Genomic DNA, 13,608 nt, shown 5'->3' with positions numbered 1-13,608 from the left:
AACGGGACCGTCGAGTGCTGAAGCGCGTAAACATCATCTGTCTTTGCAACACTCACTACCGAGTTACAGACTGCCTCTAGAAGCAACGTCAGCACAAAATCTATTCGTCGGAAGCTTCATGAAATGGGTTTCCATGGCAGAGCACCCGTACACAAGCCTAAGATCACCATGCGCAATGCCAAGCGCTAGCTGGAGTGATGTAAAGCACACCACCATTGGACTCTGGAGTGTTCTCTGGGGTGATGAATCACGCTTCACTATCTGGCAGTCTGAAGGACGAATCTGAGTTTGGCAGATGCCAGGAGAACGCTACCTGCCTGCATGCTTAGTACCAACTGTAAAGTTTTATGGAGGAGGAAGAACGGTCTGGGGCTATTTCTCGTGGTTAGTTCCAGTGAAGGGAAATCTTAATGCTACAGCATACAATGACATTCTAGAGAATTGCGTGCTTCCAACTTTGTGGCAACAGTTTGGGAAAGGCCCTTTTTTCAGCATAACAATACCCCCATGCACAAAGCAAGGTCCATAAAGACATGGTTTGCCGAGGTTGGTATGGAAGAACTTTACTGGCCTGCACAGAGCCATGACCTACCTCAACTCTATCGAACATCTTTGGGATGAATTAGAACGACGACTGCAAGCTAGGCATTCTCGCCCGACATCAGTGCCCAATCTCACTAATGCTCTTGTGGCTGAATAGGAGCGAATCCCAGCAGCCAACTTCCAAAATTCAGTGAAAAGCCTTTCCAGAAGAGTGGCAGCATGGGGGGGACAATATCATATTAATGCACATGGTTTTGGAATGAGATGTTCAACAAACGCATATGGGTGTGATGGTCAGGTGTCCGCATAGTTTTGGCCATGTAGTGTATCATGAATACAAGAGGTGTTAAAAATCCTTAAAATTTGCAAAAACAAATATTAAAATAAGAACCTGATTAAGGAAATTAATATACGCCTATATGTATACTGTAAACGTAAGATATTTGATTAATTAAATTAAATTAATATGATATTAAATTTTACAAAGTTCAAGAAATCGAAGCTACACTACCAGATGTGTGTTTTTCTTATAGCAAAGCCACATCAGGCTATCTGCTGAGCCCACCGAGGGAAATCGAACCCCTGACTTTAGCGTTGTAAATCCGTAGACCGATCGCTGTACCAGCGGAAGGAACAATACCAGAATAGCAGCAGAAAGTAGTCTAACTCTAGAAAATTATCAAAAACTGTCTCCCTATACGAATACGATCATCCTAATGAGTGGCTGTGACAAATTATTATAAATATAAAATAGACAAGAATAGTAAATACATCATTCGATATTATTGTATATAATATATATATATTATATTGTATATAACCAACAATATCTTTACTATAAAGTGATATTAAAGGTAAGACAAGATGATCAGTGAATTGAACTTTTCCTTTAAAGTTATATATTAAAGTCATTTCGCTTTCTTTTTATCAAATTCATACGATTTTTAAGACTATTATTATTCCACAAGCGGCAGTGTCTGTTTGTTTGTTTTTTGAATTTCGAGCAAAGCTACTCGAGGGCTATCTGTGCTCACCGTCTCTAATTTAGCAGTGTAAGACTAGAGGGAAGGCAGCTAGTCAACTCTTGGGCTACTCTTTTACCAACGAATAGTGGGATTGACCGTCACACTATAACTCCCCCACGGCTGAAAGGGCGAGCATGTGTGGTGCGACTGGGATTCGAACCCGCGACCCTCGGATTACGAGTCGAACGCCTTAACACGCTTGGCCATGCCGGGCCTCCAGGCAGTGTCGAATTACTTTGTAGCTTTGAATAAACTCCAGTGATCAAAATACGATTTAAGTATGTTTTTTTAATATTATCCAGGAAATCTTGCAGCTGTAAACAGATTCTATCAGAATTAATTAGCTCTGAAAAATAAACGCTGTGTAAAACATTTGGGGACAAATTTCCAATAAAAAACAAGAAAATTTGTTTCAGTTTTAACTGTAGAGTTTTATTAAATTGAAACCAAAGTAATGGGATTTATTTGTTTATTAACACAGCAAACAAATCATGTGATTGCATGAGAAATGTCCCCCTCTACTACAGCGGTATGTCTACGGATTTATAACCCTAAAATCAGGGTTTCGATTCCCTTCGATGAACTCAGCAGATAGCCCGATGTGGCTTTGCTTTACGAAAACACATAGACGAGTTCGGCCCTTAAAGATATATATACTTTCCATTTTTTTCTGTGATTAATAAAATTGTTTGAAATTGAAGCAACTAAGTGATAGTTAAGCACCCTTTATATTATCTAAACACATATGTTTTACAGTTATCCTAAAGCAAAGGAAAATAGGGTAAGTGTTTTTGCGATAAAGAGTTTTCTTTCTTCGTATTAAATTTATTGAAATTAATTTGATAACACATTTGTAGAAATATCGCAGCATTTTATGTGAATTTGTTTTCTTGGCTTTATTAATTGTTGTGTTGCTAAATTGACCACATGGCCACTATGTGTGAAGGCACAAAGACATCTAAGGATCATGTTTATGATTAACAGTAGACAAACAAACAGGTTGTAAAATCAGAGAAACTGCCATTAGTTAAAAACAAATAAATTCAGACTAGATTTAGACCTGAATATTATTAGAGTGAGATTATCTTGCCTTTTACCGTTTTGTTTCTAGGGGCTACTGATAGACCTAATTCGCCCTTGTCGTTGCTAGAAATCTAAAAATAAAGTATATAGCCTATAAAAGACCACAAATTAAGTTTGTAAAACGAATAAATTAAAAAAATAGAGACAGATAGGCCTAAATAAAAGAAGAAGAAGCTAAAAGCGACTAATCTTATGAGAAAGGACAACAAGAAATTCTCTCCTTAACAGTTCTGAGAAAAAGTAAAAAAACAGTTTAATTTCGTGCTATAGAAAGCTTAGTGCATGTGCAAAAAACAAAAACAAGAGCTTTTGTTATGTGGAAAACACCAGTTGCCAGTTGATTGTATATTGTGAAATGTCATAAAAAGTCTAATTTGATGGCCATTCTTACGTAGCTAACTAGACGAAAGGAAGTTTGCAATTCATTTCCAGATTTATACCGTTCTGTTGTTTTTTTTTGTCGGGGAGTACATAAGACTTTAATATTACAAAATTACAAGACATTCTTAAATTTATCAATTTTAACAAAAACAAAAAATACAGTATACTGAATTTACGTATTTTAAAGGTGTTAACAACTGAATACAGTAGAATGAAGTTTCTGTAGCGTCTTTTTGACTTCTCTGAACAACTTGACTACCAAAACCGTAATGGTACAATCAAGTCAAAAGTGTAAGGGGCAAAAAAATGAAACGAAATGGGCAAAGTAGACTCAACTTGAAGTTTATTATAGATTTACTAAAAGATATACGCATTTAATATTCGAGAAAGACATAGGGAACCTCGGGGTTATATACAGACCAGATCTTTACACTAAGGATCTTAAAGTTCATGCTATATTTGGGGACCATCAATCTAGTCTTTCGCTAGTTATAAACAAAGACACACAGACTTTTGTCATATAACAGCTTAAATTTTACTAAAATTGTAGTCATGACACAATAACCAGAAAACATTTATTATTTTTTCTACACTCGTTCACAACTAGTTATTACTAACACCTTGCCTGATTGACTTCAGATGCCATAAAACCCTGAATGTCACAGAGGCTAACTAAATTTAATTTCTAGTGAAACCGTTTAACCTTTCTGAACGTCCGACGTACTACCTAAGTGTTATCTACTAATATTCACCACTGCTCATCCAAATATTCACAACATGTTTCGTACAAGATGTCCGAAAATTCTTCTTCCTCTGTTTTTTTCTCCACATAACGTTTTAGGAATTTCATACTATTTAACTCATGAACATTACACATCAAACAACGCTATAGATATGCTACAAGATTCTCTGCTTTAAATAAAGACCTTGCACTCAAATGGAAGTCTTGGAATGTCGAACAAAAACTGTTGAAGTTAAAACACTGATTTTAGTTCGTGCTTTCCACAAAAGTTAGCATTATTAGCTATAAGAAACGTGGTATTTTCCTCGAATGTAAACTCCGTATCACCAACGTACATATTTTGAGCTTGCAGACTTGTGCTGAAACAAACAAATATAAATAAAATTAAAACATATCATGGGTCCGTGTGAACAAATGTATGTATTGAGCGGATATATGATTCACAACTTTAACACTATTTTGCAGCATTGAATAGCTACAAGCATCATAAAACATCTAATATAATTCATAGGTTTACATACCAATTAATGTACCTATGGAATATCTCTGTAGTGCAAGTTCTCATTAGAAGATTTGAATTGCGATAATTATCTATTTCAATTGGTGTATTTTTAAAAATGCTGGTGAAAGACTTCACGTGCTCAAAGTTCACTTTTAAGGATTCTTGTTTGGTTGAATCCTTCAAAGTATTTAATTCTGGATATCACGTTTAAAATATTAAGTTTAATGAGCTAGTTGAAACTAATCATTGTGAAACTAATCTGTTCTACAACAGAGCTTTAAACAGTTGTACTGTTTTTCCTAGTTAAAAAAAACAAAAATAAAGAATAACACTTTAGCAAAGTGGAATATCGCATAACTTCGTGTGGCCTCTAGTACTTTAACTTAATATCCAGTAAAGTATACTAATATGTAAACTGCAGTTTAGCCTGTAATCCTCGTACAGAACTACACATTATAGCTTAAAATTGAACTACAGAAGAAGTTTAAAAGTTTTTTATAAATCCAACTAATAAATGAAGACTATTTTCAATAGTGTGGTGAGAAGAAACTATAGATGTTTGTTTTTGAAATAAGCGTAAAGCTACACGACGGCTATCTAGCTGTTCCAAATTTAGCAGTGTAAGACTAGAAGGAAAGCAGCTAGTCATCACCCTCCACGGCCAAATCTTAGGCTACTCTTGCACCAACAAATAGTGGTATTGACCGTCAAATTATAACGCTCCAACGGCATGTTTGGTGTGATGGGGATTAGAACCCGCGACTCTTAGATTAGGAGTCTAGTGTGTTAACTACCGTGCCATGCAGGGCCCAACTATAGATGACGTCTTGAGTTTAGTCTTTAATAAAGACAATGTACGTCCATATATTTTTATATCAATTTATATCAGTAAGTTTGAAAATAAAAGAAAAACAAAAGAAAAGTAAGAATGCATAATTCGCTGTAAAATATACATTTTTCCAGAAATATTTTGTCTTTGATGAAAAATCAATCAGACACTTTAAAGCTTATGTCAGGATATATTCTGGTAAAACTGATCATATATAATATTACTAATCATATTTATTTAAGCACAATAGGCTAATTACACTGTTTCCATCATATGAATCGAGCCTAGAATTTTAGCGTCATAAGTTCCGAAGCTCACCGTTGAGTGAACGAAGAAGCTAGTTAGATATTTGTTGCTAATAAAGTTTTCAATACTTACTACGACTGACGTTTTCCCTCTTACAGTCCATCTTTTTATATATGGTTTTCTTTTCCTTCCCATACAGCATCGTCCTGAGCAAGTGATTGGCTGGATTGAACATCTGCCAGAGAGTTGAAATCTTAAAGAAAACAAGAGTATTTTATATCATTGTCATTCAAAATGCTGTTGTAACCTTACATTTGAATATCTTCATCTCGCATAAGTCTTAAAGTTATTATGATGTGTCTAATAGCCCTATGTAAAATAGTATATTGTCATTGAATTTGAGTTTTCCAAAGTCAGTATAGAATTAGATTTTCCTTACGCAAATATCATATAATTGGCATCCAAACATTATACCAGTAGTGCGTTATTTTTTACACTTGTTATATGAATAAAGTGACTGATTGCTTTTTTTCTAGTAAAACTTATCGCTATATCACCAGGGAAGATAACCCTAATAAAATAATATACTAAAGCTATGCTATATGTCTTCACTGTATTCAGAATTATTAGTCATTTCGCTATTTCTTTTAAAGTGATATAAGTTTAATATTTGTTTGTTTGGAATTAATCACAAAGCTACACAAGCAGCTACCTGTTCTCTGCCCATCATGAGTGTCGAAACTCGGGTTTTAGCGGTGTGATTCTGCAGGTATACTACTGTGCCAATGAGGGACACATGTTTAACATGTCTTACAAACATATTTATAATCTGTGTTGTTACAATTCTATTTACTCTTTGGCATAGGTATCAGCTTGTGTGTGCTCATTTGGATTTGGAATTTTAATCCTAAATGATACCTTTTGCACACGTGGCCAGCTTAGAACCTTCCTACAGTTTAGATATAACCGTCCTTAATTTCAAGTTACTAACTAAAAGGAAGACGGTCAGTAGCGTCTGCCACCACATAGGTTTTTGGTGTGGCTTTTTGAATAAAATTGCGAAACAGAGAGTCATTTTTATAACTCGCGCACAGCTAAAACTAGTAAAATGTTGTCGGCATTCCGTCTCTAGTCTGGAATCTGGTCCGCAGTTCAACGTGCTTAACCATTAAGCCACGCCTGACCAATGTTTATAACAAAGATTTAAAACGTTTGATTCACCGATCGTGTAGATTATAACTTCATAAAAACTATATTCTTCCATAAGTATCAGGATTGGAGAATACTGTCTTCCTCATGCAGGCTAATTTTGTGTTGGAATTTATTTCTTGCGATAGCTGTTCTCTTTAGATTTGTTAGATTATCTGTACTAATGTCTATAGTTTGGACATTAGACTTCTGCTATTTTACCTATAATTATTATTACGTATTATAATGTATTTCGGACGAGTCTCCGATTTATTATGTTACGTATGTTAACATATTATTACTTCTACTAGCCAGAAGTTTAATTTAAGCTTAGTAGTTAATTAGATGTTAATATATATTATATTTATGTTATTTGACAAAAGATTGATACACACTACTTAATTTTATAACACAAATATATTTTAATATACAAAAAACAATACAGTTTATAATAACGGTTAGTACCAATAGTTACTACAAATGATGATTTATATACAACAGTTTTATAAACTTACAGACAACACTAAGTTAAAGAAGTCTTTTATCGTTAACCTCACACATTTGATTTTTACCTGCAAAGATATCTAATATTCTCATAGAAGTAACGTCCAAAGTAATTCACTGAAGTTAAATCGTTTGTAATGTTCGAAGTTTATGTTCCAGAGTCTTGCGTGATTTGTATAAAAGCAACGCGCCAAGGCAAGACTCTAGAACCTTCACAAATGTTCGCTTGCAATAATACTATCAATCACTAGTATGACATACACACCTTATAAATTGTTGATTTTTGCGCACAAGAACGTTCTACAAATTTCGAGAACAGACGTGGCTTGAGCAATACGTAGTCAAGAACTATATATCACACGTAAAAAAAAACTATACAGAAACATGCGTCGGCACTCAAATAAATGTACAACGATAACTATGTTACAATGTTTAATAAATCAGTGATAATAACGAATTCATATATAAAAGCTTCTCTAACACTGAAAAAAATTTTTTGCTTCTGATATTGATTATACACAAATATCATAATAGTTTCTGTTAATTATTATACTTACATCCTTTAGTTCATTCCGGGACAGAAGTTGACTGTGATGTTTTATTGGTGATGACGTGACGTGATAAAGAAACATCATCACCGTTGCGAAGGAAAATAGAGACATGAACTTTAACTATCTTTGAGGAATATTTAATTTGAAGACATAAACTCAAATCTGTTCCTCGCCAGTAATATTTCAGATTATACATACAACACTTATTAGCACTAGATATTTGTATAGCTGTCTGTTGCACGTGCGCGTTTCAGTGGTGATAAAGGCCAGAAGGCTTTAAATATTTCTAGTAGAATGATGAAATATCCCGCTGATCTTGCTCAATAACTACTAACAGTTGCTTCTTTTAATCATTAAGGGGTATCCACTTGATTTAATGTTGTGTTTGTTTTTTTTTGTTTGGCTCATATCTAATCACGCGCCGTAAGTATATCAGTTCATTTATCGGGTATAAAAAAAAAGAGACGATTTTGAGAAAAACTGGTGTCTGGTGCTCTTCACGTGAAATCACTATGATGAAACAATATTACATCGCGTGAGGTAAATACATATACCAATGATGTCTGATCATTCTCAAGTTGTGAATACGCGAAGGTCGATCCATACCCATAAGGAGTGGACTTTGTACTTTGTCCGTCTCCTTAACAAAACATATGCTTTTCTGCTGGTTATATATATATACACACACTATCATATGTGACAAAAGATGCGAATACTTATATGAATGTAAAGGTATACACGCCTTCTATTACTTCACTTTCTTTGATTTTATAACACAAATTTTAGGTTTGCCAAGACATAGCTTATTTGTCTCGTTCTGAATTTCGCGAAAAGCTACACGTGGGCTATCTGTAATTTAGTAATGATAGACAAAGTGGAAGGCAGATGATCAACACAACCCTCCGCCAACTCTTGGGCTAATTTTTTGCGAAGGAATAGTAGGAATAAGGGTCACATTATTTCGCCATCGCGACTAAAAGGGCGAGCATGTTTGGTATGAAAGGGATTCGAAGCGACGAACTTCAGATTACGAATCGAACACCATAACCACCTGACCATACCGGGCCGCTTAAAATATGAATAAGAATACACGTAACAGGCCTCAATAAGTAATTAATGATATATTTAGTAGTTTGGCTTGATGTGCAAAATGGTATACGGCCCAGATTTAACAATGCAAATAATGATGTATCAAGTTTTATAATGCAAATAAGGGCATACTTCTCAGGTCTCATAGTATACATAATTCTATGGAGATTAGGTGTGATAAAATGAATAATAGTATAAGTAACAGATTACCTAATATTAGTTATTGTATAAGTAAAAAGGTCTCTTAATATGAATAAAAATAGACGCAACAAATTTCATGATGGAGACAATAGCATAGACAAAATATTTCATAATATAAATAATGGAATATGCGCATCAAGTTTCCTGATAGAGATAACAGTACATGTAGCAATTCTTATTATTTGAATTATAATACAAATAATTGTTTGCAATGCTTAATTGAGAATTTACTGGTAAACAGACAGTTAATTTATGTATATTTTACAGCACATTTATAGTTGCCATATTTTGTAGAGCCAAGCGTATATCTGGTTAGTGTGCTCAGACTATGAATTCTATGATTCATGGTTCGTTTCTTGTTGCTATGTAAACTTCTCTTCCATGTTTTCGAGCTGTTGGTGCACTGTAAGAGTAACAGTCAAATTTTACTATTTGGTCAGAGGAGAATAACCAAAGGGTTGGCTATGGGTGCCCTTAACTAACTGCATTCCCTCTGATACACCAGCTACAATTAGGGAAGGCTACTTGTAAATAGTTCTTTCGTAGCTGTGCACGAAACTTCTGAAATAAGAAAAAAAAGTATAGATTCCTGGTTAAAATCTCTTTCGTGTATAATGAGTTTGTTAAGTCTATCAAGAAATAAAACTAGTGTATGTCTTTCATGATAAGAATGCTGAAACATAGAACACCAAAGTAACTAAGATAGCCAGCAATCTTAAAAAACAACATAAAACAAAACCTTCGCTGTATAATAATTTTATAGTGTGTTGTTGAATGGGAAGGTGAACCTGAATTATGTACCTATTTCAAGCAGTAATGTATAGACGGTGTTGATATTATCTGTTTCTCGATATTAAACATTTCAATTGGTTTATCAAATAGCATTTACTGCTCATGTTCCTTGATACGGAATAATTTATGTTAATTTCATTCAAAAATCTGGAATATAAATGGATGAAAAATACACTTGAATCGACTGTCATACTCCATGTATCAGTTACGAGTCTGTAGAATAGCAGATAATGTATATCTAACAAATACTTCATTGTAGAACCTGGTGGGACGACTCAGTCTGTGCACTGCAGATATTCTTTAGCTTTGAAACTCCATGTCATAAGAATATTTCCATATCATTAAGATTATATCATTTGATTATGCATTTAGAGTTACTTGTTTGATGGGAAATCGCCATCAGGCATTAGACTTTCAGAATATCGAAACCTTCTAATATGTTAGAGGGTTCCTCCTACCGTACTGTAGTACGTGATTCGGTTCTCGGCAATTGTGGTAAGATTGATGACGGCAATTCCATCTTATTCCTCAATAAATTACACCACTTCGTAATTCGTACTACACGATTAATGTAGTTGTTTTTCTTTTTGAATAAATTGAGAGTTTGGAATTAAACTTATATATATATATACATATATTTCCAAACAAACTTTATATTTTGGAAGGACTTGTTGTTAGGGTAAAACAATAATAAATCGAATCGATACAAACAATTCCATTTAAATATAATTAGTTTTCAAACAATTCGCATAGCATTCTGTCTACCTCATACCTAAATTTTTCCACTGCTCGATGAAGATATAACTTGAAAATTTCGTGACTCTTTTTCCATTCGAAGAAGGTTATTACCTAAATATTTCGCGTCTTTCTATTCCCTCAATAAAAATGAGCACCTGAACATTTCGTGCCTCTCTTTTTATTCAATATAAGTTATGACTTGAACATTTCATGACTTTGTCTTCACTCGCACAAATTAAACATTCACCACAACTCACGAAAGATTTGTTACATCCGGAAACTGATTAATATTTTCTTAATTTCTAGGCATAAAATCAATTGTTATTCCAAATATAAAAAATAAAAATTAAATTTCTTGTCATTCTTGACCTTGATTATGTTCTAAAACTTTTAAGGAAAATAAAAAAGGAAAAATGTATAACATTTTGCTTTAATATTTGTCAAGCAATTCAACGAGTCAACCACGGAAACGCGTGTCAGGTTATTCAATTATATGTAGTTCCTGGCTCTTGTAACGATAGTAAATTTTAACTTATACAATTTGTTGTAGTTCTTACGATGTTCAAATGTTAATTACTGCTTGCAAAACTGTTAGTATTTGTTGAAGCCTGACGACTAGTAATTGTTAGGTTTATCAAATAATGGTTTACAGTGCTGACAAGTTAGTATTTAATTTTTCTCCTGATATCCGTTTCCTCCTCTCATGTGTAATTATAAAGGTTAAAGCGACACTTCTCTATGAAAAAGTACCAGTAATTAGGGCACTTAAGTTTATACTTTGTTCAAATTAGAATTATAAATAATGTATTTAGAGTAACTGGTTGATATTGGGGGATTTAAAATGACAGGTGCTTACTTTGTCACGCAGTATGATAGGATGCAGATACAGTCGAAGTATTTCCTACCTGCTCGAAAGCAATGTTATTGGTAATAGTGAAATATCTACAAAAGACATTCCAAGCCAATTTCTAAACATTCTATGCTCTTTGGCAGTTAGAATTTGAACATGGATGAGGATATAATAGGAAACATGTCTAGGTTTAGGGAGCTGTCAGAATAGCTGCTTAGACACTATACTCAGTTATTGTCTCTATACAGTTCAAGTGTATCTAAATATACAAATCGTACGCGTGAGCATATTTGTTAGTTTCACAGTAATATTTGATATATCTTCATCATTAAAGTTGTCAGTATTGTGTGTTAATCTTACAGTAATATTTGATATATCTTCATCAGTATTGTGTTATGTAAGTCATACTTTCTCCAGGTGAAGACATAGATAAAATGTTTCATAGTCCTACTTAGATACAACGTCAAACTTACGGTAAGTGTTCAGTCATGTTAAAAAAAACACTTAGTTATGATATACTTCAACAGTGTGTGTGTGTTTTTCTTATAACAAACCCATATCTGGCTATCTTATGAATCTACCGAGGGGAATCGAACCCTTTATTTTAGTGTTGTAAATCACTAAACTTACTCTGTACCAGCGAGGGACAATTTCAAACAGAGAGTGAAATTGATTAGTAATGGTACTCCGCTATGTCCTCATGAATGATCAGCAACTTATGATGCAGCTCGGCATGACCAGATGGTTAGAGTGCTTTACTCGTAATTTGAGGATCATGGGTACGAATTCCCTTCACACCAAACATACTCGCCCTTTCAGTCGTGGTTGTGTTATAATGTTACCGTCAATCCCACTATTCTTTGGTAAAAGAGTAGCCCAAGAGCTTGCGGTGGTTAATGTCAACTAGCTGCTTTTCCTCTTCTCTTATAATGATAAATTAGGGACGACTATCGTAGATAGCCCTCGTGTAGCTTTGCGCGAAATTAAGAAAAAAAACAAACAAATAATTCTTGATAATAAATATAAAATTAGTGCTTTATGATATACGTGTATATAATACCTCCTTATTTTTTCTTAAACTATTTCATTATTGGATGCGCACGGAATCGGCTATTCGCTCTACCCCGTGTTGGAGACGGAATGTTGAATTTATTAAGTGTATCTAATGAAATAACATTTTGTAAAAGGTAGAAATATGTTATCAATAAAAAATCGTCTGTCTTATAAAATATTTGTAAATTGACAACGTCAGTCTGTCTTAAGCTTCGACAAGTCAGGGTAAACAATCATGTTCAAATGAAAAATAAAATTACTTTTGTCCACTGTACAGATCACATATTGCATTTAAATAATTTCTAGAACCTTCGTAATGCATACCTATAGTTTTTTTAGAATCCCTGTTTATTGTTTCTGGCATTTATTCTCCTCTGCCACGGACTGTCAGTAAATCAGCGATTTAGGGTACAATGATATCAAATACTCAATACCATGTTGAATGGCACTCCGTAAATTGTCGTGGCATGTGCACATTGAGTTAAAAGATTAAAATCTTGCTACCTTCTTTTCTCTTACTAACTTTGTGTACGCCTAAACTTATAAACCTACACTTTGTACTTTAGTGGAATTAAAGTGTCAGAAAAGGGTATAAAATATTCAATTACATAGCTATATAAAGTAAAAATACATTTAGAGTCTCTTAAAATTAATGTTAAATTTCTAGAAGAATGTATGTTAAAAATTATTTGAATTTCACATCGTTTTTTAAAACTATACTTTTATTAAGTTTCATTGATGTTTCAAGATTGGTTTATTCATTGATTGGCTATCATAAGTTTTGCTGTTGCAAAGAAACTACATTATCTAAATATTTTAAACATATAAGTGCATTAATAACCTTTCAGTAATGACCCCAAAAAACAAGCAAGGTTTTACCTTCATAACTCTTAGATTACAGTTTGCTCTCCACCCCTACATCGTGTTCATTCATTGGATAAGATAACGTCATTGGCTTATCATTTCTGGTGTGTTTATGAGGCGCCTACTCATCCTGCTTAAGATAAAATAAATCTCGTGTTTGAAAGTGGCGTGATATGGATTCTAGCCCGACCGTCAAAAGAGCACAAGATATGGAGCAGCGTTGAAAGATTACATATTCCAATCCTACACAACACAGAAAATATCATGTTGTACTTTAATAAACGTTTTGGGTTCAAAGCATTTCTTTGTTAATTTTATAGGCACATAATACCATTAATATTCCATGATATTTTATAGACACGTAATCCCATTAATATTCCATGATATTTTATAGGCACGTAATGCCATTAATATTTCATGATATTTT

At 33.7% G+C, this 13,608-nt stretch overlaps 1 protein-coding gene across 2 annotated transcripts; it reads right to left on the bottom strand.

Annotated features, from left to right (window-relative positions):
* Positions 1-3,595: 3,595 nt before the first annotated feature.
* On the bottom strand, positions 3,596-13,268 carry LOC143252695 (uncharacterized). 2 transcript variants are annotated; one of them, XM_076505250.1, is made up of 3 exons: positions 13,197-13,268; positions 5,484-5,604; positions 3,596-4,133 (listed from the first exon to the last, which is right to left on the bottom strand). In XM_076505250.1, the coding sequence occupies exons 1-3, from the start codon at positions 13,200-13,202 to the stop codon at positions 4,057-4,059; spliced, it is 204 nt and encodes a 67-aa protein (XP_076361365.1). In that variant the 5' UTR covers positions 13,203-13,268; the 3' UTR covers positions 3,596-4,056. The 2 variants fall into 2 exon arrangements, with proteins under 2 accessions (XP_076361365.1, XP_076361354.1); XM_076505239.1 differs by lacking the exon at positions 13,197-13,268 and adding an exon at positions 7,601-8,177.
* Between the last annotated feature and the right edge of the window lie 340 nt (positions 13,269-13,608).

This window comes from Tachypleus tridentatus, chromosome 1, assembly GCF_004210375.1.
Source record: "Tachypleus tridentatus isolate NWPU-2018 chromosome 1, ASM421037v1, whole genome shotgun sequence".
Lineage (NCBI taxonomy): Eukaryota > Metazoa > Arthropoda > Merostomata > Xiphosura > Limulidae > Tachypleus > Tachypleus tridentatus.
This window is presented reverse-complemented; position numbering and strand designations above follow the sequence as displayed.

Coding starts and splice junctions, on each gene's coding strand:
- LOC143252695 (XM_076505239.1), bottom strand. CDS start 7,705: ATGTCTCTATTTTCCTTCGCAACGGTGATGATGTTTCTTTATCACGTC. Junction 5,605..7,600: donor CCCGGAATGAACTAAAGGAT/GTAAGTATAATA, acceptor GTTTTCTTTAAG/ATTTCAACTCTCTGGCAGAT. Junction 4,134..5,483: donor GAGGGAAAACGTCAGTCGTA/GTAAGTATTGAA, acceptor TGTTTGTTTCAG/CACAAGTCTGCAAGCTCAAA.